The 25,602-nt window shown below is 50.5% G+C and overlaps 1 protein-coding gene across 1 annotated transcript; it reads left to right on the forward strand.

The window, feature by feature from the left end:
- The first annotated feature begins 2,405 nt into the window (after positions 1-2,405).
- On the forward strand, positions 2,406-25,083 carry LOC136002933 (ral guanine nucleotide dissociation stimulator-like 1). The gene is made up of 25 exons (XM_065658169.1): positions 2,406-2,537; positions 2,658-2,820; positions 3,071-3,220; positions 3,582-3,742; positions 6,687-6,760; positions 11,795-12,302; positions 13,110-13,509; positions 13,600-13,622; positions 14,198-14,308; positions 15,429-15,637; positions 16,893-16,970; positions 17,410-17,594; positions 18,476-18,600; positions 19,240-19,455; positions 19,881-19,984; positions 20,318-20,455; positions 20,691-20,700; positions 20,771-20,878; positions 21,184-21,216; positions 22,471-22,592; positions 22,844-22,933; positions 23,384-23,522; positions 23,989-24,186; positions 24,673-24,784; positions 24,965-25,083. Exons 1-25 carry the CDS (start codon positions 2,406-2,408, stop codon positions 25,081-25,083), a joined length of 3,708 nt encoding a protein of 1,235 aa, XP_065514241.1.
- The last annotated feature ends 519 nt before the right edge of the window (positions 25,084-25,602 follow it).

The following is a 25,602-nucleotide window of genomic DNA, read 5'->3' on the forward strand; positions in this document are numbered from 1 at the left end:
AAGGCCAACAAGTGTTTGTTTCTAATTGTGGCTTTGGCTTTTCTGCCCGCTGGTGCCCAGTGAGTGTTTCTGAGAAGTGATCCCAGCCTTGGGACGCAGGTTGCAGCTGTTCCTCGAGGGCCTGTGGGCAGGCGGGCCGGCCGGCAGAGCTGCCCGTGGCTCTGGAAGGGCTCTCTGAGCTCTTCCTGGCCAGAGGCAGCACTGGCAGGAGGGACGGGGCAACGACAACTACAGGCAACAACATCTTTCAAACTTGGTACATAGTGGTGAGGAGTGACAAAACACATTTCCCTGAGTCTGGTCGAGAACACCTTGGTAAGTCCCGCTGCTCTGGAGAAATGCCCCAGAGTTCACTCCAGGCCATCCTGGCTGGACTCGACTGCATCCAGGGAGCAAATGAGGAGCTGCAGGGCCTCTTGGAACAGCACATCATCAGGTATGGCCAGTTCGGCTGCCAGATCTCCAGAGGCTTGGTCAGCAGCAGAGGGTCTGGATGGGACATCACTGCCCAGGGGTGTCCCCATGACGGGGGCCGTGCCAGAGGTGTTGAGGTGCGAGGACAGCTGGCCCTTTTGCTGGTGGCCAGGCATGGGTGTTGGCAACACCACAGGGGCTGTGGCCACCGCATTCCCCTCCAAATTGGTGCCACCAGTGTTCCCAGGTGTGGGGCTGCTTCTGGGACCGTCCTTGGCAACCCGCACCATGTCCAGAGAGACACCAAAGAGCTGATGGGCCTCTTGGAGAAGCACCTCCTCAGACACTTCAACATCATCAGTGGGATCCTCCGGGGCTTGTTTGTGGGGAGCAGCAGAGGGGCCTGGGGGGGATGTTCCTGCTCCGAGGCGCCCCTGCGGTGGTGGCCATGCCAAAGCTGCAGGGCTGTGCCCATTGCCCCTGGACGTGCCGGTAGCTGGGGATGGGGATCGGCAGCACTGGAGGGGGTGGGGCCACCACTGTGCCCTGATGGACATAGGGGCTCATCCACTGGATGTGGAACTCGCAGGAGTCAAAGCAGCAGCCACACGGAGCCCTCTGCAACCCTGTGTGGGGGAGTGGGAGCCGTCCTGGGCGGGGGGGACCCTCCATGGGCACCCCCCAAGCCAGGCCCCATTGCCAACAACTCCCAGCTCTGCACAGGCACGTGGGGAGCTGGTGGCTGGAGCAACCCTGCGGGGTGAGCTGCTGTGTGGGGAACAGGGCCGCAAAGCGGGAGGAGACTCGCTTCTGGGAGGGGAGACGTGACAGATGGCCCCAGGTACTGGGGAAATTCTCTGGAAACTGGATTTACTAGGCATGCATCAGTCAGGCCAGGGCAGGGCCGCTCGGCCAGGCTGGCTGAACCCCCGTGCCATATCTGCCGGGGGACTGGGGTGGTGGGTGCTGGGAATGCCCAGGTAGGAGATGGCAAAGGTGCCAAAGGTGCCGGGGTGTCCGAGCAGACAGGGGTGTCATCCCTGCTGGTGGGGCTTGGGGGGCCGGGGCTGCCCCCCCTGCCAGGGGTGCCCAGGCTGCGGGGAAGGGCTGCTCCTGCCCGGGTGGTGGGCACAGGGGGGCTGAGCCTGCAAGAAGGACAGGAGCCATGGCCAGCGGTCACCTCTGCTCTTGCCCCCAGGAGCGTCCCGGGCTGCAGAAGTTGGGCTCGGTCCCTACCTGGCGGGTAGAAGGTTTGGGGGAGCACAAAAGGCTGCAGGACCCACAGAACTGGGGGGCTCGGGGGGTGTGCACTGGGAGCCACTGGGGCTGCAGCTGGGGCTGCAAGTGCCTTTGGCTGGAAGCCTTGGGCCGTTCCCAGAGCTGGGACATCCTTGGCATGAGTGGGAAAGGCACTGAGTGCTGGCCCTAAGATGGATCCCTGTGGAACCCGCTACTAACTGGTTGCCAGCCCGACATGACCCCATTTTCTGGAACCCTTTGAGCCCAGCCCATCAGCCAATTGCTCACCCACTGCACTGTGTGTTTACCCAGCTGTGCGCTGGACATCTTGTCCAGGAGGATCCTGTGAGACACGCTATCAAAGGCTTTACTGAAATCCAAACAGATCGCATCAACAGGCTTCCCTTGGTCAACTAGGTGGGTAACCTTCTCCTGGAACGAAATTAAGTTTGTTAAGCAGGTCTTTCCCCTCATGAACCTGTGCTGGCTGGGACAAATGACTGAGTAGTTCAACAAGGGCAAGTGCAGGGTCCTGCACCTGGGGAGGAATAACTCCAAGCACCAGTACAGGTTGGGGTGGACCCGCTGGTCCCCCCGTGCTGCCACTGCTGGGGAACCTGCTGCAGCTATTCCCAGCCAGGACCTTGGAGGGGCTGCTCAAGGTGGGGACATGGGGGGACATGGGGGCGACATGAGGACCTGCTGCGGCTGTCCCTAACATGGACCCTGCAGGAGTTGTTCAAGGTGGGGACATGGCGGGGATATGGGGACCTGCTGCAGATGTCCCTAACATGGATCCTGCAGGGGCTGCTCAAGGTGGGAACATAGGTGGGGACGTGGAGACACAGGGGGGACACAGGGGGTTCCTGCAGGCACTGCTCAAGGTGGGGGAAGCGGGGGCTTTGGGTGTCACCCGGTGTCCCCTCAGGTCAGCCAGACGTTCCTGGCATGGCTGGGGACACGGCGGGTGGGCAGGTGACATGAGTGTTCCCTGGTGTCCCCAGCTCAGTGAGAAGTACGGGCCGGTGTTCACGGTGTCGCTGGGGATGCGGTGGGTGCTGGTGCTCTGTGGACACGCTGCGGTGCGCGAGGCGCTGGTGGACAACGCCGAGGCCTTCGCTGGGCGTGGGCGCATGCCCACCCTGGAGAGCACCTTCCACGGCCACGGTGCGCCGGGACACCGGGGGGGACACCAGAAGTGGGACCCCAGAAGTGGTGGGAGCCCAATGGTGGCACACTGACAGCCGTTGGACCCCAGTGATGTCCCCACCCTGCGCAGGGTGCTGAACCCCCCATGGATGCTACCCACCCCCTCCCACCCCCTATGGTTGCTCACCCCACCATGTCCCCCCTCCGGGGTCCTGCCCCCGCCATGGGTGCTGCACCCCCATGGCTGCTGACCACCCGTGCCCCCCAGGGGTGGTTTTCGCCAACGGGGAGCGCTGGCAGCAGCTGCGCCGCTTCTCACTCTCGGTGCTGCGCGACTTCGGGGTGGGCTGGAAAAGCATCGAGAGCCGCATCCAGCAGGAGGCGCAAGCGCTGCTGAAGGAGCTGTGGGACACCCAGGGTATGGGGGGGACAGGGTGGGGGACACGCACCCCTGGGTGCTGACACCCCCCAAAAATACCCCTGCCGCCCCAGAGAAGTGCTTTGACTCTCACATACCTGCTGGTCTGCACCAGGGGTACGGGGAGGAGGTGTCAGGGGGACTGGGGGGAGGTCGGGAGAGGGGACCAGGGTGGAGGGGCACCCCTGGGTGCTGACATCCCCAAAAAATCCTCCCGCCCCCGCTTTGACTCCCCTTTACCTGCTGAGCTGCACCCAGGTTACGGAGTGGGGGGGTGAGGGGGTTTGGGGAGGTCTGGGCGGGCGGGGGTGTCACCCTTGGGTGCTGACCGCCTCCCCCAAAAGATCCCCCTTTCCCCCAGAGAAGCCGTTTGACCCCGCGTACCTGCTGAGCTGCGCCACGTCCAACATCATCTGCTCGATCGCGTCCGGGAACCATTTAGACTATCGCGACAGCGAGTTCCTGGAGCTGCTGCGGCTCATGAACGACAGTTTCCGGGAAATCAGCACCCCCTGGGCGCAGGTGGGAGGGGCAGGGGGTGGGGGGGCTCAGAGGGCTGCAATGGGGGGAGGGGGGCAGTGAATTTGGGGGTCCAGGGGGTGCGACGATGAACCAGAGTTTCTGGGAGCACCCAGTTGCTGGGTGCATGTGGGGTCAGGGGGTGCAGGGGCTGGGTGGGGGGAGTCAGGGGGGGTGCAATGATGAACAAAAGGTTTGGGGAGCTCAGCACCCCTGGGCGCAGCTGAGACCTCGGGGTCGCAAGGGAATGCTGGGGGGGGCACGATGGGTGGGGAGGGGGGCTTCTGGGGGAGAGACCAGTGGGTGGGGGGGTCTTGGGGGTGAATTGGGGGGGTCAGGGAGGGTTCGATGATGAACAACAGTTTTTGGGAGCTCAGCACCCTGGGCGCAGTTGGGACTTGGGGGGCATAAGGGGTGGCTGGGGGGGTTCCAGGGGTGGCTGGGGGTGTCATAGGGGTGAAGTAGGGGGAGAGGGTGGGATAGGTGGGGGTATCGGGGGCTGCAATGATGATCAAAGAGTTTTTGGGAGCAAAGCACCCCTGGGGGCAGCTGGGACCCCGGGGGGTGCAAGGGGTGGCTGGGGGTGGGTCCAGGGAGTGCGGGGCAGCGGGGGGTGTCATGGGGGTGCAGTGGGGGCAGTACGGGGGGTTGCAATGGGGGGGGGTTGGGGAGTGCAATGATGAATTTCTGGAAGCTCCCAGTCTCTCAGTGCAGGTGGGACAGGAGGGATGCAGGGGGTGGCTGGGGGGGTCCGATGGGTTGCGGGGGTGCAGGGGCATGTCCGTGGTGACGTGCGGACACAACCTGAAATAGTATTAGTTAATACCAACAAATATCGGTACCCCCCTTTTCTTGGGAGTTCTGAAAAATCAATTTGCCATTGTTGTCCAGGCCCATTCCCTTTCCCAATTCAACCCATTTCTAGCTTGGGCATATTTTTGGGATTAGTCTGGAGGCAAAGATCACACTGTTGTATCACCTGTTTTACAGTGGTATACAAATTTCTAGCTCTTATTCCCTGATCAAATGTTTGCATAGTGCTTCTGCTCCTTTTCCCGGTGGGGTGTGAACCCACCCTTCCTTATTATATGATCCCTCTAAATCTACGATGAGTTTCCGATCCTCTTTAGTATACTCTGGCTTACCTTCTAAAGAGACCTGCCCGTCAGGGACTAAGGCACTTTCTATTTTTACCTTTTGCTTGGCCACTCGTTTTGCCTCTCTGTCTGCCAGTTCGTTTCCTTTCTCCAATTCCAAACTCACTTTCTGGTGTGCCTTAATATGCATGATTGCCACCTTCTTAGGAAGTTGAACTGCTTCCAATAGTTTCAATATCTCCTCCGCATGCTTGATATGTTTGCCTTGACAGTTCAAAAGTCTCCTTTCCTTCCAAATTGCTCCACGTGCATGCACAACCCCAAAAGCATACTTGGAGTTGGTATAGATGTTAACAGTTTTACCTTGAGCTAGTTCCAGAGCACGAGTAAGGGCAATTATTTCTGCCTTTTGTGTGAAAGTATTTTTAGGCAAAGGTCCAGATCACTTCACGGCTAGTAGTTATGGCATAACCAGCATGCCTTTCGCCGCTCAGGATACAGCTGCTTCCGTCCATAAACCAGTTTTCAGCGTTTTCCATAGGAATGTCTTTTAGATCTGGTTGACTGGATCATGTTGCTTCGATGGTCTCCAGGCAGTCATGATGAACTGGTTCTCCAACGTTACCGCTGAGGAAAGAAGCTGGGTTGACAATGTTAGTGACGATAATTTCTACATCATCTTGTCAGACACCGTGTGGGATACTAGCACAGTCATTTTCTGACCCATGGTATGTCTCTGAGCCTCCTGTGTATTCAGTACCACTGCAGCAACTGCCCGCAGGCATCCAGGCCACCCTTTTGCAGTTGTGTCTAATTGTTAGGAGAAGTAGGCCACAGCTTGTCGATATGGGCCAAGGTCCTGTGCCAGTATACCCAAGGCTATTCCCTGCTTCTCGTGAGAGAATAGAAAAATGGTTTACTCACATTTGGGCTTTCTCCTGTGATACCCGGTATCCTTGGAGCCCCAAAAGTTCAATAAACTTACGGTCCAGGTTAGACACGTCTCCTCTATTCTGGTAGTGATCAAAATGTCATCCACATATTGTAGCATTTGTCCCTCATCAGACGGGGCTTCCCAGGATTCAAGATCTTTAGCAATCTGATTTCCAAATATTGTTGGGCTATTCTTAAATCCTTGTGGCAACACCGTCCATGTGAGCTGGGTTTTACGTCCACTTTTAGGGTTCTCCCATTCAAATGCAAATATTGTCTGGCTGGCTTCACGGAGAGAGAGGCAAAAGAAAGCATCTTTTAAATCTAGAACAGTAAACCAAGCCAAATCAGGCATTAATACTGTCAAAAGAGTGTATGGGTTTGCCACCACTGGGTAGAGGTCCTCAGTTATTTTGTTTATAGCTCGTAAGTCCTGAACCACCCGATATGACCCATCCGACTTGCGGATAGGCAATATAGGGGTGTTATAACTGGACTCACGTTCCTTTAATAACCCTATTTGCAGGAATTTCTCTATTACTGGCTGAATTCCTTCCCTGTCCTCTTTTTTCAAAGGGTATTGTTTGATCCTTACGGGCTGTCACCCTTCTTTGATTTTTACTTCGACTAGTGGGGCATTTTTGGCTCTTCCAGGTACATCAGTGGCCCATACTCCGGGGTACACTTGGTCCATAACCTCTTCATTAATTTTGCCCTCTGTGGGAACAGTTACTAAAAGCAAGCTCATTATTTGCACATATTGCCGATCATTTACCTCCAGAGTAATTTCCCCTTTTTTTGAATCTGATTGCTGCGCCCATTTGTTCCAATAGGTCTCTCCCCAAAAGAGGTTTCAGGGAGTTAGGCATATAAAGAAATTTGTGAATGCCTACCTGTTTACCCAATCTGTATTTCAGAGGTTCACAAAAATGTGCTCTTTCACTTTGGCCAGTGGCTCCCTTTACCACTATGTCGTCGTTACTTATTGGCAGTAACACTTGATTGAGAACTGAGAATGTTGCTCCCGCATCTACCAAGAATTCCACTTGGTTTTGTTCTTTCCCTCGCTTCATTATAACCAGTGGATCCGCTAGGGTGGATTCGCCAGGTCTCCGTCAGTCTCTTCCAACATTTGCTACTGTCTGATTCTCCCTTTGCCTACTTCCCCTGCGCCTTTCTTGACATTCATTTTGCCAATGTCCTTTTTTCCCACACCATGCACACTGATCTCTTTCTAAAGGCTTTCGGAACTTTCTAGCCCTTCCAATTCTCAATTCCCTACTCTCTGTTGCTTTCAGTTTCTGTAACTTCCTCCGAATATCATTTGCTGACTGACCTATAAATAACAACACTAACTGCTGTCTCCCTACTTCAGAACCCAGGTCAAAAGGTGTATACCTAAGGGGAAATCCGAGTGCTCTGTGCGTGTTACGCACAAGAAAGCAGCCCAGCAGGGGCGGGGCCGGGCGGCAGCGACTGCCCCCCTGCCCACCCGCCGGCGTGGAGCCCGGAGGAGAGAGGAGAGGAGCTCCAGGAGCGCCAGCAGCCGCCACTCTCCCCCCCACTTTTCGCCGCTTTAGCATGCAGTCAGCTTTTTACTTTTTTGTTTTTCCTCCTTTTAATTCCTGCAACTATAAACTTTATATGCAATTTCAATTAGCTGAGCAACAGTTACATCCCTCAGCTCCTACCTTTTGTAATTTCTTACAGATGTCAATAAACAGCATGTTAAGCATCAATCCCTTACATTCATTTTAGATCCAAAGCAGTCTATCCACAGAACAACACTAACTGCAATAGAGCTAACCCAGAATTTCACATTCAAATCACTTCCCTCCACTAATTTACTCTCATGTGTAAAGATGCATCTTAAGAGGGAGCAAGGTGGTACTTTAGTAATGGAACCGGTTCTCATTTTATAATTATCTCCCAAAACAAAATTCTTTTGGTACCAAATATAAATATGCAAACTAACATACTGAGCTCAGACACGTAAACCAAATACCAAGTTCAAACATGCAAACAGATCACAATTACAATTAATCAAAACAATATCTCGATTTTAGCATTGCACCTTTGGACAGCTTACCACTCAGCCAGGCAGAGGTACCACTGGGTCTCCCTGACAAAACAGGTCAGTGCGCGCTGGAGCCCAATCAGCACCTGACCCCCCGCTGCCTTCAGCAAGCTGGACTGGGCAAGGCTTTTATTAGAGTCTCATCTAGGGTATTACAACTGTTATCCCCAAATGGGGTTTGTTGCCTGGTGTGCACACAAAAAGCTAAATTTAGTACACCGAGATGAGGCACAGCCTACCACACAAAAAACCTTACATGCACACAGTTAAGAGCTAAATTGCTCGTCGTACAGATGGTTGTACTCTACAGATTATTACAATAGACATGGAATACCCAGGCACTTATAAAGATAACACACATAATTACCAAGCTAGCTATTAGTTCAACAAACACTTATCATTCGCTTCGTCCATCTCCGGCCGGTCTCCTCGTGGAGGATGCGGAACCGCGGATCAGGACTCCGCACTCACTTTGCAGTCAGACTGCGTCTCGAGCACTCATTCACACAAAGCACGGTACCCGGCATAAAAACTTCTTAATCACACAACATGTAACTGTCACCATAAGTGTTCCAATTACAGTTACATCAATATAAACTTCAATTCCCATGGGTTAAGATGTTATAAAGTTACAATCGCCAGGGGACTTGAACCCCCGATGATTGTTTCAATCGCCGCTGGGACTCGAAGCCCTGACGACTGTAGTGAGACTTGAACCCACGACTGGAGACTCTGTTTACCCTTCTCCCGCTTCCATATAGTCATTAGCGGGTCCATCCTGGCTCCCGAAACCGGGACACAACAGAAGTCTCAAGGTTACTCGATCTACCCCCAAGATCGCTAGCGGCTGACCCCCTTTTGGTTGAGTCAAGTCAGTAACCCCCTTAGGTACCCATTTACACCAAACCAAACACCAATATGGGGAATCTGGCCACGCGTGGACGTCTCCTATGAGTTAGGGGGCCTCCATGTTACACTAAAAAAACATACCTGATCTGCTTAATGCAAATGGTCACTGTCTGCCCTCGCGGTGACCAGCCGGAGTGGAGCCCCTCCGAAACAAAAGGTTCGGGACGCGTCTAGGAGGTCCGTTTCTCTCAGGCGGTCCGCGCAGCCGGGCAGAGTTCGTCCTGCCGCAGTCGCCAAAATGACATGCGGAAACAACTTTACAACCTATAAAGTCATAAAACTTTACAACTCGCAAGGTTATAAAGCAGGTATGTTTGTTAGATGTCGCGCGCATGAAGGATCAATCCTTTAATCTTGCGTGCGCCTTCTAACAATAGAAGATGTTTTTAAATACAGCAAGGTGTTACATATTCATGATAACCCCAGGAACGCCTATACATATTCATAACCTTTCCCCAAGAAGGTGGCTCTTATTAAAATGAGTTCCAGGACCTTGGCCCCTCCCTGTTGCACCTGCGCAGTGCTACCTGGTGGTCATGAACTTTTCATCTTTGGCTTAGAATGCTGAATTGGCTGGGATCCCACTGCTGAGTCAGTTAAAGTATCATCCCTTTGCTGAAAATCTTCGTTATTTCGTCTCCTCAAGGATACAGCTGGATGCTGTAAAACTTCTTATCTTTGCATTTAATGAGGCTCTGTTTCTGAACATAATTCACAAAACTCTAGGCCCTTGCTACGTGGTTAACCCTTTAATTGTTAATTCCCTGTAACAGCGGCAGAGCCGAACTCATCCAAAAAAAGAGACAAGTTTGCTCCTCACGTATAAAAATATCCAGACAAGTTGCCTTTCCATCTTGTCACGTGCAATAATTCTATTGGGGCTGTCGAGAACAGCACAGTTGACAACACCAACATCTCTGTAGGTGGCTTTGGTTTGATAAGGATAATGTCAAGCAGTTTGTAACCAAACCCTTTAAATTTAAAGTTCCTAGAAGTCCTGACACTTGGTTTTAGGGCCTAATTAAACAGGCCTGCAAACAGGCTGTCAGGCTTTGTTTTCCTGAAGGAAGAAATGGAAGCACAGGGAGTGAAGCAGGACATGACCCGGACTAACTCCTCCCTTTTGCAACCTCCACTTTTGCTGCCACGTCCCAGGATTTCAGACACGCCAAGACGGCAGCTCTGGACTGGGAGGCCCGTTTAGATCTGGCAAGTTTGGAGATTTGTGGAGGGGAAGCCAGCGACAGTTTTCTGTTGCCGTGCGATGAAGGAGATGACCCTACAGAGGAGCGCTGCTCCACTGAGCTGAATGGTTTTGGAAACCATTTTGATTCCCTTTGAAAAAACAAACCCAAATACCCAAACACTCGCCCGCAGTTTCTCTCAGTGAACAGGGTTAGAAAAAGCCTACGAACCTACGAGGAGTAACGGTTACACTGCATCCTGGTTACAGCTATCCAGAAAGGTATGAACACTTGTACACCTCTCTATATCAATCTCTATAAATACAGAATTCTACACAAGGAACTGTGGAAAGACGTCATTCAAGGCTGGCTTGGTTTTGTTGTTTTACAAAAGCTCGCGAGGCCTTTTGTTCAGATCGCTGCTGTTTTCTGCCAGTTTGGCTCAATCGTTCTTACAAGGGATCTGGTGGATTCCAGCACGTTTCTGCCTCTCTTAGAGTCATAAGACACTGAGAAAAATGTTTGAGGTTAGAAAAGGTTTGAACAAGTGGGGTCACCTCTGCTGAAGTGGAGGGTGTTCAAGGTCCCACAGGGAAGCAGCCTCATCTTTTCACTCAGGTACATAATTGCTCTGACCAGAGACAAAGGAACAAAAGAGAGCAGAAACACTGACTTCCACAAAATGAGCCAGTGTGTTTAACCACAACTCACATTTCTGGGGGAGGAACCCCCCTTTGCTGGGGAACAACGCGTTCTTGACTTCAGTTGCCTATTCTTTAAAACCTTTAGTAGAATAAGGAATCTATTGAATCACAAAGTGAAAACATTGCTCTAAATGACAAGAACTTCATTTTTCCTTTCCCACTTATAGTAAATGTTAGAGCGACCTAGTGGTTCCTGTTGCTAGTTAAATGAGATGGCAGATGGCTCATGTTATTGATAAGGATGTTCTGAGTCTATTTTGAGGAAACCAGATGTACCGAAACACAGGAACAGGAACAGACAAATCGTGGACTGAAGGACAAGAAGATGACCAAATGGGGGAGATAACAGAAACGTCAGCCAAAGCCAGAAGGACAGTGATTTTTTTCTACAAGGACCCCCAAGTTCAGATAAAGGACAAACTGAGGAAGATGAGAGCCTTCATCCTGACGACCACCAGATGGGGAGAGAAGACCCTAACACCAAGACAGAGCATGCGTATCTATTAGTATGAATATGTATTAGTGGGTGGGATAATTCCCCAAAATAGAGAATTGTAATAACAAAGCGGGGGTATATAATGACCACTAAAAACTTTGTCAGGTGTGCGTGTAGGTGGAACGCAGATTCCCACACACCCAGCGCTGCTGTGCTTATCTCCACTACAATAAACTTCTCTTGAGCACAGACTCTGTCTGTGTGGAGTAAGTTTATCTATCACACCACTTATGCTGGGACTGTGTAGTTTTGCATTATCTATGTTCTCCTCTTTGATATTTCTTCCTAATCAGAACATTACACAGCTTTGTGAGGTTCCTCTTCACGGAAGGCAGGAGCCCCGGAGAATAAAAGACACACGCACACACACCTACGTGTGCCCAAACCCCTGTGTTGTTAAGGAAGCGGCTGGTGTGAAAACCTTATTCGTGCCCCATGTTTCCTGCAGAAGCACCTTCTTGCTGGAGGAGGAATGTGGGCTCTGCCCTGTGTTCCAGCAGAGCTGCCTCAGCTGGGAAGCCACAACCCGGCTGCAGTGGTGCTTGTAGCCTGTGGACTGCTCGCGTGTGTCTGGTAGAAACCGGCTTGAGGGCGCCGACGGAACGACTTGCAGGAGGCGCTGGTAAGACAGCGGGGTTCGGTTCCCGCCTGCAAGGCCCAGCAGCCACACGAAAGCGTGTGGTGCGTGTGCACGAAGCAGCTCCCGGGAGCGCCCGTCCCTCACGCTGCCGCAGAACAAGCTCTGCTCCCCGCACAGCTGCAGTCCCGCCCGTCGGGCCCGCTCCCGGCGCTCTGTCCGGCTGAGCAAGGGCTTCCACTCCGGCCGGGCTGAGGGCGGGGCAAGGGGCGCGCGAGGGAGCGGCGGCGAGCTGCGATTGGCCGGCTGCGGGCGGCCCGCGAGGCCGCGTCCGGTGGCCGTGGTGACGCCGCGGCCGTTGCCGGCGGAGCCGTCGGGGCGAGCGGTCGGGGCGAGAGAGAGAGAGCGGGAGTGCGGGGCTGGCGGAGCCGGCAGCAGCTCTGCCTGCGGCCACGGCCGGGACGCAGCGCCATGTGCGGGATCAGCTGCGGGCCCTGCTGCGGACGGGTATGAGCAAGGCCGGGCCCCGCCGCCCGCCCTCCCCCGGGCCTGCGGGGGCCACGGGGCCGGGGGGCGGCAGCACCGAGTGCCGAGAGAAGGGTGTTGGTGGCTGGTCCCGAGTGCCGAGTGACGGGACGGGAGGAAACGGCCTCCAGCTGTGCCGGGGGAGCTTCAGGTTGGGCGTTGGGAGCGTTTGCTGCCAGCAGGGGTTATTAACCGTGGGAACAGGCTGCCCAGGGCAGCGGGGGAGTCCCCAGCCCTGGAGGGGCTGAACGGACGCGGAGGAGGTTCTGGGGGACAGGGCTGTGGGTTCTCAGGGCCGTGTTCTCAGGTTCTCAGCACAGGTTCTCAGGCCGGCATCAACGGATTAAGCCTAAGAGTTAACATAGTCGTTAATATGAGTTAGAGAAGGGGGGAAATGGGCAAAAAGTATCCTGTTCTGGTGAAAAAGCTCTTCTTTCCAGTGAAGTGTTCTCTGGGCCTGTAAGCAACAGACAATGAAAATCTTGTCAGTGATCAACTGCTTATATATTTAAAAGCAAAAGCAACAACAAAACGTTTCGAAGCAGAAAGGACTTTTGAACAAGGAACAAGTTTTGTCTGAGATGTAATAGAATCCCGTGCCTTGAGGTGATTTCCAGTCAAGTGTTACAGTGATTATAGGTTCTCAGGGACATGCCAGGGGTGGGTTAAGGGCTGCACTCAATGACATTCAAGGTGTTCTTCAACCAAAGTGATTCTATGATTCTCTCGTACAATCTATTTTTTGCATTGTAATAGTGCCTAAAGGTCAGGGTTCCTATGATCTTGTCCTGGTACTTTTGCAAGAACATTAAAAGTAAATGTGTTGCTCTCTGCAATTCAGAACTGCCTTTCCGTTGTTTTCCAACAGGCTCGGAATTTCTCCTTTCGGAACCTGTCTCTCTGGAGATGTTGGAGGAGACAAAGGAGGAGGACACCCTGGAGGAAGACACGCGAGGAAGACGTGGAGTCTCTGCACAGCCTTGAGGAGAGTCTGACCAAGCCAACGGAGGAAGGTGTGCAGACAGCAGAGCGCATTGAGGAGAGTCCAGAGCGCATTGAGGAGAGTCCAGAGCGCATTGAGGAGACTCCAGAGCGCATTGAGGAGAGTCCAAGCAAGATAAGAGAGGGAGATGTGGAAACTCCAGAGCACACTGAGGACAGTCCAAGCGAGATAAGAGAGGAAGACGCAGAGACTCCAGAGCACATTGAGGACACTGAGGACAAGCCAACTGAAGAAGATGCGGAGACTCCACAGAGCCCGGAAGACAGTGTGAGGAACCAGCCTGGGGAAGACATGGAGGTTCCACAGAGCGTTCAAGAGGCAAGTCACTGGTGTACAGGCAGTTCTATCTGACTAGGGGATATTTTAGAGGTAAAGGAGGTAAAAACAAACAGAAAAGCAACTCAAAAAAACCCAAAGCCCAGTCTCCCCAAACCAGGATTTTGTTGCACTGCACTCAGAAGAAATCCTTTCTAATTTAGTTGTTGCTGTGCTTAAGGCTGTGGTGGTTAGTAAAGCCCTGAAATTTTAATTGTTCGATTGTACGTATGATGACAAAACATTATGCGGTTGCAGAGGGACCAGTATATGTATTTCTAAAGTTAATTGTTACATCTATTTTCAATTCTCTTGTTCTTTGCTCCTCAACACGTATCAGCATGTTAATGCAGTGGCTGTTAGTGCTGGGGTTCAGGAGATCTGGACTCTCTGGTTCAATTCTTACCTCTTTCCTTGGGTTGTACAGTAATTTGTGCACTCAGCTCCTCTCTGCTTTCATTTAGAAGTCCAAAAGTTACCCCAGGTAACTAAAGGCAGCTAAAAAGTGGCAACTTAAGTGAGTGTTTTTGAGGCGGTTTGAGCTCCTCGTCTTGGCATGCTGGTGTCTGCAGCTGGTGCTTGTGCAGGGACCATGTTCCTTTCTCTCTTACTTGTTTTCTTTGCCCTTTTCCTGGAAGAGCACAACTGAGGATGGAGGTGAAGAAGTAGAAGAAGCAGCTGTTGACTGTGACACCCTGAAAAGCGTGCATATCCAGCAGACCGAGGATGAAGGAGCAAGATGGCTCGGGGTAAGTAAAGCTGGCGCGGTGGCATTTTGGATGGCTGCTCATGGACTTTGGAGCCTGTTCCAGGGAGCTGAATTCCACACGGATCATTATGATATTAACTTTTAGCACTGACTGCTCCCACTATTAAAAAAAAAACCCAAACCAACAAAACACTGAAGTTGTGTGTCTGGATCATCTGAAACGGCTGTCTTCTTGTGTTGGCTCTTCTTGTTTTCTTGATGTGTAAAACAGATTTGACCGGTGGTGGCGGTAGGTCAGATGGTACTTAGTGCAGAAATAAGGGTCTAGCTCATGGCCTGAGAAGTTGAACATTTGTCAATTATTTTGGACTGGCTGTGGCTCATTTCTGCTGTTAGGAACCTGTCTCAGGTCTCCCAAACAAATAGTCTCGGTCTTTTGACTAAAGAAGGTCTCTGAAAAGTCACTGGAAAATTCCTCAAATCTTAAGTGAATATAGGTTTGGGTTTTATTTTCATATTGCTTTCTCAGCCAGCCGAGAAATTAATTGTCTGCCTTTCTGCAAGAATTACAGCTCTGTACTGTTTTTTGAAGGTATTTCCAAGCACGAAGACTTTAGGGGTAAGCGCAATGAGCTGAAATGCACAGGCACTCAGTTTGGCAGGTGCTGCTGCCTGCACCGTTGTGTCCAGGTTGGTAGTGTAGAGACTTTGAGTAGCAGATTTCCCACCTCTGCCTCCTGTTATTACCAGGAGAAACATGAGAAAGTATTTTTGACCTCCTGTACATTTCCCAGCTGCTGGTTTTGTGTAAGAGGTGGGGAGCATTTTGAGCATGTCTGTGTCCCATAAAGATACTTTAGAAAAGTAGAATTTTTTCCCGTTTCGGGGGTGTTGTTCCTTGTACGTAGAAGGAGTTTGCCAGGTCTTGGTCATGTTCTCAAGGGAAGAGCTCTAAGTGATGCTGCATTTGTAGAGGGATGTGGAGGCTTTTCAGGTGAAAAGCATTTGGTATTTGGAGAGCCAAAACTGACAAAATTGTTTAGTAACTAGAGATGGACTATTCCTGTGACGGAACTGAATCTGTGTTTCACTGTGCAAGCTGTGTCAGGGATCTGGCTTCTGTCTGAGCTTTGTGCTTTGTTTTTGTTTCCACTTTGTAGGCTGAAGGGGACCAGTTACCTGCAGAACACACTGTCAGCCAGGCCGAGATGTGCAAAAGCAGGACCCTGAAAGCTGGCACTTTGGAAATGCTTGTGGAGACCCTTCTGATGGCCTTTGAGGAGAATGATTTTACATACATCAGCATCTTCCTCTCCACATACAGGGCCTTTGCTTCCACCAGCACAGTCCTGGAACTGCTCCTGGACAGGTAAGAGCCGGGACAGAAGGGAAACGGAGCCATCATTGATTACACATGACAGGGGATGTTGGCAAGAATTTCTTCTACTACTTTTAGTGGACATGGACTTAATAACCTGATGGACAGAGGTCAAGAACGGTGCAAAATTCAGGATTTCAGCATAAACACACATAAATGTGTAAATGCACGCTGCCCACATCCCAACTCTCATGAAAGCTCAGGCGCCAGGTGGGGAAAGTGTACGGGGTCTGACTGCTGAGGAACCAAACTGGGACCGACACCAGAAAATCAATACAGCTTTTCCATTGAAATGTGCACGCTCAGATGTATCCTGACGTCCTCCTACCCCATATTTAAGGAGGTGCAAGGTGTGGTTTGCAAGGAGCTGTTCCAGCTGATGCCAGGGCTCTCCCCGCAGGTCTCTCCAGGCTCAGTGTCCCCAGCTGAGCTCCCTGTGGCTGTGGCTGCGCCGCTGCTGTCAGAGGGACCACGGGTTTGCCTGATTTAGTCTGGGTTTGCTTTGCAGTGCACGGGGATATGTGCAAACCCTTCATCTCTGCCTCAGCTTCCCCAGCCCCGGTGGAATTGTCCAACATGAAGCCCTTGTTATAAGATTGTGGAAGCTTTAGTTCCTGTTTTAAAGCCTTGGGCGGTGCTGAGGGTGTGAGCCGTGGCAGGGCAGAATAATCCTGCCTGCAAGGCACAGGCCTTGCCTGGGTAGGCAAGAGATTCTGCTTTGCTGTTGGGCTTGTGCCCATGGTTTCCTCTTTCCCGGTGGCGTTTTCACAGCCCCATGGCCATGCCCACTGGTGACAGCTGTGCCAGTAGTTTTGGCACAAGTGGGCACGTGCCACCGGGAAAACTTGGTGTGAAATCACCCTGGGAGTGGGGAGGAATGGGAAATACTGGAGAAACAGAAGCTGCGTTGCAGAAAGTGGTTGTGTTCCAGCCTCCTTGTGTGCTGGAGGGAAAATGGGCAGAAAGGGTCTTGGAGCTGTGAGCAGAGAAACTGTTTTGGTTGATTCCTCCTCTGTGCAGGCTGCTTCCTAGGAATGAACAAACTAGCTTGGAAGATACTGGCTGTTTCTTCAGGATTTTTTTCCTCTTCAAGCTCCTTAACTTTGCCCGACTCTTAGATTCCACATTTGCAGTTTGAGCTAGAAACACTTTGTAGTTGTTTATGCTAATTGTATATGAATTACGCTATTTGGGATTTTGCTTTTACTCAGTAGAGGTTCCTCTAAACCCCCTTCTCATTTTTCAGATATGGAAACCTGGAGGTCTCAAGCTGTGAAGAAGCTGAAAGCCAGAATTCCCCCGAATCCACCACAGCGCTCAGGACGTAAGTTTGGTTTTGCGCCGCCCAGCGAGCCCCAGGCAGGGTTGGGTGTTGGAGGAGGACGTGGGCAGCAGAGCTGTTGTTTCCTTGGACACTTCACAGCCCTGTTTGCTTCACGGAGCTTGTGTAAAGGCCGAGTATCAACTGTCTCATAACACATCCAATAATGCGACTCAGAGAAAATCTTAGTGTTTTTGTTAATGAGTGCGCTGGTTTCCCAAGGTGTAAGTGAAGAAGCAGCCTTTAATTTCCTCTGAAGTAATATCTTAATAATATCTCTTGCATAAAAAGAACAAATTAAATTCTGTGCTCACAGAAGTGTCCAGACTGCCTTCACGTGGGGGATGAATGTCTCAGTGTTGTTCTGTTAGATACAGATCCAGGCGATTGCATCCATACCTGCTGTATAGAACCCACGTGTTCTCTCTGAATTTGCTCACAGTGCGATCGCATCGATTTTACAAGCCTGGCTGGATCAGTGCGCCGAGGATTTCCAAGAGCCGCCGGACTACGTGTGTCTGATGGAGGTGCTGGATTATCTGAAGAGACACATGCCCGGCTCTGACCCGGAGAAGAGGGCGCAGAATCTCTTGGAGCAGTTCCAGAAAGAAGAACTGGAGAATGATGGTAAAGTACCTTTCTCTGCTGCCTGTGTGTTCTCCCAGTGTCAAGCCTGTGTTCTCCAAGCATTCTAGTTTTGCTTAAGCAAGACCAAATGTCTTTGAGCGAATCTTCCTTTCTGCTGAGTTCTTGTACGTGCATTTTTCTCAAGTTGGCTGCGTGTTTTTCAGACCCCGTTGGCTCTGGACTGGATAACGGTAGGACTGGTGTGCAGAAAGGCCCAGGCTTACACTTTAGACAGGCCCTGCAGCCCTGAATCCAGCTCTGGTTTACTGCCGAGTCCAGCCCAGGGCGTCGGGGTGCCTGTCCTGCAGCTGCTGGAGCCACGATTGGTTTCGTATATTTTGCATTACTTTCTCTCCTCATGAGTATTACTAGCAAAGCATGTTTTAACTTTCCAACTGGTCTCTCTCCCTTCTCCTCCTCTTCTCTTAAAATCTGGACATAAGAGCATTCTCGAGGCAATATTTTGGGGGTATAATTGCAGTCTTGTCTCTTTGCAGTTCAGCTTTATTTCAGGCTGTAGAATGTATAAATACTGACAAGTAGATTATCAACATTCTGCAGTGTTAATAAGGAATTGTTGTTGGGGGGTTGGTGGGTTTTTTTGCTTCCAAAGAATGGTTAGTGAATGGGTTAGGGCACTTCTCAGCGAAGAGACCCTGAACAGCTCAATTCTTTCTGTTTCTTTTTCTTCCACCTTCTCTTTGCCAATTTAACCTTCTGGTGCTTACTTTTCTCACTAAAATAGGCAGCACGGTGAGGCCGTTACACCAGGCAGGACCTTTTGCATGTTGTGCTATTGCATGTAGTGATTTTTGAAATATCTGCTTTGATTCAGTGTTTGCTGTATAGATTTACTAACTCATGTTTTCCACGCCGGACAGACGGGTTCCACAGCCTTTCTCCCCATAACCTGGACAATGAAGAGGAACTGGAGATCAGCAGTCCAGAAGAATTCTCTTTCTTCCAAGAAGACCTTGTGGCAGAACAGCTGACATACATGGACGCGGTATGTAGATCATACCTATTACTTGAAATGCTCGGGGCAGTAGTACCGGGCTTCTAAATTATTTTTTAAGTTATGTCAATGTAAGTCTAGTGTTCCAGAACAGCTCTATTGCTGGGACACAGAATGCAGCTCTACTGGGTTATCCAGACTTGCTTTGTTCATTGGGCTTTTCCTTTGGTTATTCTGAAGGTGGTGTTTGTCTTTTTTTTTTGAAGTGTGAATGTAGACTGCGTAGCCTTTTTGGCAAAGTTTAGTATTTGACCCCTCAGAAATAGCCTGGTTTTACTATATTTTAGGCTACCTCGCCTAGACGTGTATAAGTACTTTTAACTGTAGTGCTCCGATTTGGTTTGTTTGTATCAATCTCTTTCAAAAGTATCATTATATAGAAATTTTTCCCCTTGGTTATGCAAGTGATACAAAGGTATCTCTTATTTTGCCAGGACTGTTTAGCTGACAGTTCTTTAGGGCATCAAGCCTAAAGGGTTATGCCAAAGTGTGTATTTTAAACTAAGAGAAAACAAGTATTTCCCTTTTAATACCATATTAGATTTAGGTCCAAGTTGTACTGTAAGCGTGCATTTCTTCCTGTGGGCAATAGCGATCCAGGCTGACTTGGGCACCTCTGTTTCCCTCTAGACACTCTTCAAGAAAGTTGTGCCCCAGCACTGTCTGGGCTGCATCTGGTCCCAAAGGGAGAAGACAGAGAACAAGCACCTGGCCCGGAGCATCAGAGCCACCATCTCGCAGTTCAACGCCGTCACCAACTGCGTGCTCAGCACCGTTCTGAGGAGCAAAGACCTGAAAACACAGCAAAGAGCCAAGATCTTGGAGAAGTGGATTCGCATCGCACGTGTAAAGCATTTATTGGCGACTGTTTAATGTTCCTTGTGCGGGTGCCGTGGGGCTGGGAGGGGAGAGGGGGGTTGTACGCGTTGGGCCCAGGCCAGGGAGCAGCTGAGCTCTCGTTCTTTCTGGTTTTGGCCGACTGTCCCTGTCACAGCACACGCAGTGTTGCTCTTCCTCTCCTCACAGTTGTAGTTTGGGCAGCATCAGCACAAAGAGATGAAAGTGAGGAAGACAAGGTGTAAATGCCAAAGCCCATCAAGTGTTTGGTGGCCGGAGGGGGCAGTGATATTTTTGATGCTCAATATTTGTAGAGCTGCCTGCTTAGCAGGGAGAATGTGCAGCAAGCAGGACACGGGGCAGACAGAAGAGCACTGACCTGTTGGTGATGCTGACGTTTAATGCTCCTGGGTTTCTAACCGCTCCTTTCACAGGAATGCAGGATCCTCAACAACTTCTCCTCCTCCAAGGCCATCGTTTCAGCACTGCAGTCCACCTCCATCTATCACCTGAAGAAGACCTGGGCCTGTGTTCCAAAGTAAGGCTGCCCCAGACAAAGGCAAAAAGCTCCGTGCTCTTTCTTTGTACCCGTTTATCCGCCTTCTTACAAGAATCTCCTACCTGCGGTGTGATTGAGAACCCTCAGCAGGGTCAGCGTCCCTGCGGCATTTCTTTGTGTCAAACAGGGCCTGGGAGCACCAGAAGATCCCAGGAAGGTTCCTGGTAGATGTGCAGCGTGTCGCTGGATGTGTTTTGGTGCCGTTATCTTTGATGTGCCCAACTGTTAACGATTCATGAGAAAAAAATAGGAACCCGATCTGATTTAGAGTGCTTACAGATAACTGGAATGATTTAATCTTTTCCTGTACAGGGACATAATGCTGATGTTTGAAGAGCTGTCCGACATCTTCTCTGACTGCGACAACTTTTCGACAAGCAGGGAGCTGCTGATGAAGGTGGGGATGAGTTTGAGTTGCAAGGCTTGTGATCGCAATCAAAGCCGAGCTCGGCCCTTTTCCTAACCAACGGAACTCCCGTGTGCGGTGCTTTGGGGAAGACAGGTCTGTAAATCCCGGGCTTTTCTGCTGGGGCGAGAGGTGCCGCACGGCGCAGTTTGACGCAGATGAGTTACGAATGAGCACGTTGGCTTTCTACCGCTCTGTACAGACATGAACCGCTGGCTAAGATACTAAGGATGGTGTCATGAAGGAAAGCGTCATTTACAAGAGCACTGTGTACTTAAGCAGACGAGTTGTATTTTGTTTGCTTACACAGGAGTATTCTAGCATTCTAATTATTATTATTTCTCAATCCATTAATCCAGCATTGCTCTGATGGTTTGCAGGGAGTCACGCAAGGCACGGTACCTTACCTTGGTACCTTCCTCACAGATTTGGTGATGCTGGACACAGCCCTTCAGGACTATCTCGAGGTAATTTGGGGCAATTTTTGGAATCCTAAACATCCTCCCTCCCTTCCCGGCACTGTGTCTGCTCCTCTGTCTTCCACTGGGTTCTAGTGCAGTTCTTCAACATGGAGGAATCTATTTAAAAAATAGACTCAGGTACACAAGTGCTGGGGTTTCTCCTAGAGCTGGAAACAGGTATTTGTAGAAGCCTTTGCTCAGGGCAGGTCTGGCCTTTCCCTTCCTTGGTGTCGCTACTTCATCCTGTTTGTGATGAAATCCAACCGAGCCTGTGCTCTTCTCCTCTGATCCCTTCTCTTTCCTTCCAACAGGGCGGGCTGATCAATTTTGAGAAGAGGCGAAGGGTAAGTGGAACGTTGACTATTCCGTGATCTTTAGTTCCTGATGCTCTCTGCTAGAGCGTTCTCTTGGCGAGCCTGTTGTCTTTGCTCAGGCGTATCCGACAGCCGCTAATGTTAATGCAGTTTGTGAGGAAGGAACAATCCCTGGCCCGCTGTGAACCTCTGCCGGGCTGCGAGGGGCGGCGCGGGAAGAGAAATTCCTTTTCGATGCGGGCAGCAGGGGAGGAGGAGCTGCAGGGCACTCGCTGCCACGGGATTTACGTCTGGGGCGCGCACATTCCCCCCGTTTGGTGTTCACGGGAACACGTTACACGTGTGTGTTCTGTGTGCTGGGAGTGAATCAGACCTGCTGGCGTGAGACCTTTGCTTGCCACGAGATACAGTTTGTAACCATCTTCCTTGTGCTGCAGTAAATCCTGGTGGGTAGAAGGTGCAGAGAGTGACCCAGGTACCTGGGCCTGAGAAACCAAGGCTCAGCGTTTCCTTCCAGCCTGAGCCTCGTTGGTCAGAGATCAGTAGCAGCAAAGGCGCCGGGGTTTCCTCTGTGCGAGGGAAGTCGTGCCAGATCTCGGCTCTGGGCTCTGAAAGCAGACGTGGTTTGGCTGTGATGGAGCCGTTTCCTTCCCTCAGCTGCTCCCGGCTCCACAAACCACCGCTCGGACTTGCCGTGTGTGCAGAACCGCACGGGCCAGGGTACTCATGAGATACACGAGCTGCTCCGTGCTCATGGGTCCAGCTTCACACAAAGCAGCGGCAAAGCTGAACCGCGCTGAGTGCTCAGCTCTGAGTCTAGAACCTGCTCCAACATGAGGGGTTATAAGAATTCTTTTGGCCAAGCGTGTGTGCAAGCGGAGTTGGGGAAGAGCAGCACATTCCAGTCACACGTTGGGGACAGCGTTTTGTGTTCCTCTGGTGCAAGTGTGAGTGCACGACGTGCAGAGCCGGGGAGGATCAGGCTCTGCTTTCGTCACAGGCACCTCTAGTTCTTTCCCTTGCTCAGTGCTTGAGAACCACCTCCGTACAGGCGTGATTCCTCTCTCGGCGCTGCTCTGGCCACGCAGGGTGAGCGGGAAGGGTGAGCTGCAGAATTGCATTGTTTGAGAAACTGGTTCTTGAAAGAGTCACTTCTTCAACTGAAACTGAACTTGGGGTCAAACTCAGTTTGTCCTGGGTCTGTCGCTGCGTGTGTTTAGTATCTGAATGAGTCTGGCTTTATTTTTCTAATTAGAATTCCTATTTTATGATTTGTTTTCTTAGGAATTTGAAGTAATCGCCCAAATTAAGCTCTTGCAGTCTGCATGTAACAGCTATTGCATGCCACCAGATGAAAAATTCCTGCAGTGGTTTAGGAGGCAGCAGCATTTAAGTGATGAGGAGAGGTAGGGTCTCAGCCCAGCTGGCGAAGCAGCTTTTCTTCCCCCGCAGGCAGGTTCTCTCAGCCTTGAGCTCTGCGCTGCCAGGAGCTGCCGCACGCTGCTGCTCCCGGAGAGTGGAAATACACACGGGCAGAGCTGCGTCCCTCCTTGTGGGGATGCAACCCTCTGTGAAGTGGGAAGAACCCAGGGTTTCTCCGATTTCTTAGATACTGCCACTTGGAGATATATAACTAATTGTATTGCCTGTTCTGCAGTTTCCGCCTTTCCCGTGAAATTGAAGCAGCTGCTGAGAAGAGCGTCACATCGGCCACAACTCAGAAGAGCGTGGGGAAGAGATTCAGCCTGTGAGTACAACGGGGAGAGGGGCGTTTGGTGGCTGAATATGAACCGCAATAAATCAAACACCAGCTGACAAACCTGGCTGGGGATCCAGAGCACTGCAGTACTGTAAGGAGACACCACCAGCTAGAAATACGTATTTCTGTCTGACGTTGTCCCTTTCTAGTGGTGCAAGTAGCCACGAGGATTATCGACTAAAGACAGTAGAAGTAACCTTAAGATGTCAGACAAAGGAACAATGTTAGTGCTGGATTATAAATGCGATTCAAATTTGCAGTAGCAAAAGAGAGTAAATAAGGATAGAGTCTAATTTGATATACACACGCAAAGAATAGGCCACTGCAGACAGGAAAACACAACACTCCGTCAGGTTTTTGAAGCAAGTGACAGCTTTGCTCAGCCCAGCTCTGTTGTGCTTTCCCTCACCGGCCGTTGCGCTTTCTTTTCTCTCCTAGGCCGTTCCTGGGCTTGGGGCTGAGCGCCCACAGCACACCCGTCACAGCGCAGCCCAAACCCGCTCCGGGTGGGAGCTCTGGGGACAGCAGCGTCACAATCGTCACTGCCAGCGCCACTGCAGAGGAGCCTCAGCACAAGGTAGGGCCTGGGCCCTGTTTTCAGCACACACAGCCTGTGCGAGGCTGCGTTGCTCGCAGTGGAATGGAGGGACCTGAGCTCTGGGAAAGGCGTTTTTGGGGGGAAGGCTCATGTGCATAAGCCCAGCCTAATTGTGGGGCAGGCAGAGCAGCTGAGCAAGTGAGAAGCAGGTGAGGTCAGAGCTCAGCAGCCCTGTGGGTTTGACCTGCCAGGAGCTGCCCAGAGGAAGCCTTGCCTGGGCTGGGTTCCGTTCCCAGGGAGCTTGGTCCTACAGACTCTGCTCTTTTGACCTAAACTGCCTTAACGGGGTTGCTGAAGCCCTTGTTAAGGCTGTTGTGCTGAAATATTTAGCTGATGGATCTTTGAAATTGTACTAAACGTTCTTAAACCAAACGAAGCATGAGGTGCTGGACTCTGGCATCCATCACTGGTTTAAACTGTTGAGCTGGAGCAGTTGTTAGTGTGATTTCGATTGATCTCGTCCCCTCCCTTGCTACCATCTCATGCCAAGTGCTCCAAGAAGTGCCCCGACTCCATGACAACCACCACATCAAAAGAAGTGCCTCCAGTGCAGCCAGTTTACAACCAGCAGAAGGGAGACAGCTGCATCATCCGGACCAGCCTGGAAGATGACAGATGTGGCAACATCTACAAGAGCATCCTGGTGAGTAGCGGGAACAGCAAAATGCTGTTACTGTGGGTGATGTTGTCACCCCAGGTGACTTAAATGGTGCTTTTAATTTTGGAAACACCTGTTCACTGATCAAACCTCAGAAAGTGTTTAGCACAGGAGATGAATGGATGTCTGCAAACAACAGCTGGGGGAGCGATTGCTGTGGAGTTGATGGCTGCTGAGAACAAGGTCTCACCTCTCCAAGTGGTTGCTCAGGAGAGCAGAGGCTGTGATTTACTGCTGCATTTCTAGAACAGTGTCTGTCGTCTTGAACTAAATCAACCACCACGTGTCACAAAGAGCGTGGTTTAGTATCTGGCTGAATCTGCTACGCAGTTACTGACCCGTTGTAATTTTTCAGTTCTTGGAAATCTTTTCCAAGACCAAGTAGTCTGCAGAAAGACAGGCCTTTGCTAATGATTCAGTCATTAAAGAGAGAATAAAGCAGAAGCTCCCATTGCAACTCTGTCTTTGCAGCTAACGAACCAAGAGAAGGCTCCTGCTGTCATCCAGAGAGCCATGGAGAAGCACAACCTGGAGTCTGGCTCAGCTGATTATGAGCTGGTACAGATCATCTCCGAGGCCAAAGGTGGGGAAGCAGAGCTCTGCTGCTGCTGCTGGAAAAGTTCTGCGGCATCTGGAAGGAAAGAGTGAAATGTGAAGCGACGTCAGAAACGCCATCGACACGTTGTCGCAGCTGCCGGTGAGAATAAACCCCTAACGCTAAGTGGTGCGCAAATTAACGCTTGCTCCGCTCCCTCTCTTGCAGAGCTGGTGATCCCACCCAAGGCGAACGTGTTCTACGCCATGAACACCCAGGCCAACTTCCATTTCATCCTGAGGAGGAAAGCTGCAGCAAAGGAGGAGCCTGCCGTTAATATATGTTGATGTTTCATCTTTGTATCGTATTTGACCTTGTATATTATTTACTATTTATAAGTATTTTTAAGTATTTACTATTTGTAAGTATTTTAAGTATGTAAATTTTTTCCCACCAGTTTTTGTCAGGAGATAATATATTTTAATACTTGATCTGTATATAATATTTGAGTAATATAATATAATATAGTCTAGTATTATATAGTCTAGTATAATAGAGTATAGTATAATGTAATATAGTATAGTATAATATAGTATGTAAACTTTTTTGTCTCGAATTAATATATTTCAATATTTGTTCTTTATACAATGTTTGAGCTTTGTATAATATTTATATAGACATATGTAAACTTTTTCACACAAATTTTAGTCTGGAGTTAATGTATTTAAATGTTTGAACTTTGTATTTAATCTTTATATAATATTTGAGTTTTATATAATATTTAATATTTATTAAATAAGTACCTAGACTTTCCCCATGAATTTTTGTCTGGAGTTAATATATTTTAATAGTTGATCTTTATATAA

This window comes from Caloenas nicobarica, unplaced genomic scaffold, assembly GCF_036013445.1.
Source record: "Caloenas nicobarica isolate bCalNic1 unplaced genomic scaffold, bCalNic1.hap1 Scaffold_83, whole genome shotgun sequence".
NCBI classification, from domain to species: domain Eukaryota; kingdom Metazoa; phylum Chordata; class Aves; order Columbiformes; family Columbidae; genus Caloenas; species Caloenas nicobarica.

Coding starts and splice junctions, on each gene's coding strand:
- LOC136002933 (XM_065658169.1), top strand. CDS start 2,406: ATGGCGGGGATATGGGGACCTGCTGCAGATGTCCCTAACATGGATCCT. Junction 19,456..19,880: donor AGTGGATTCGCATCGCACGT/GTAAAGCATTTA, acceptor CTCCTTTCACAG/GAATGCAGGATCCTCAACAA. Junction 22,934..23,383: donor GTGGGGAAGAGATTCAGCCT/GTGAGTACAACG, acceptor TTTCTCTCCTAG/GCCGTTCCTGGGCTTGGGGC.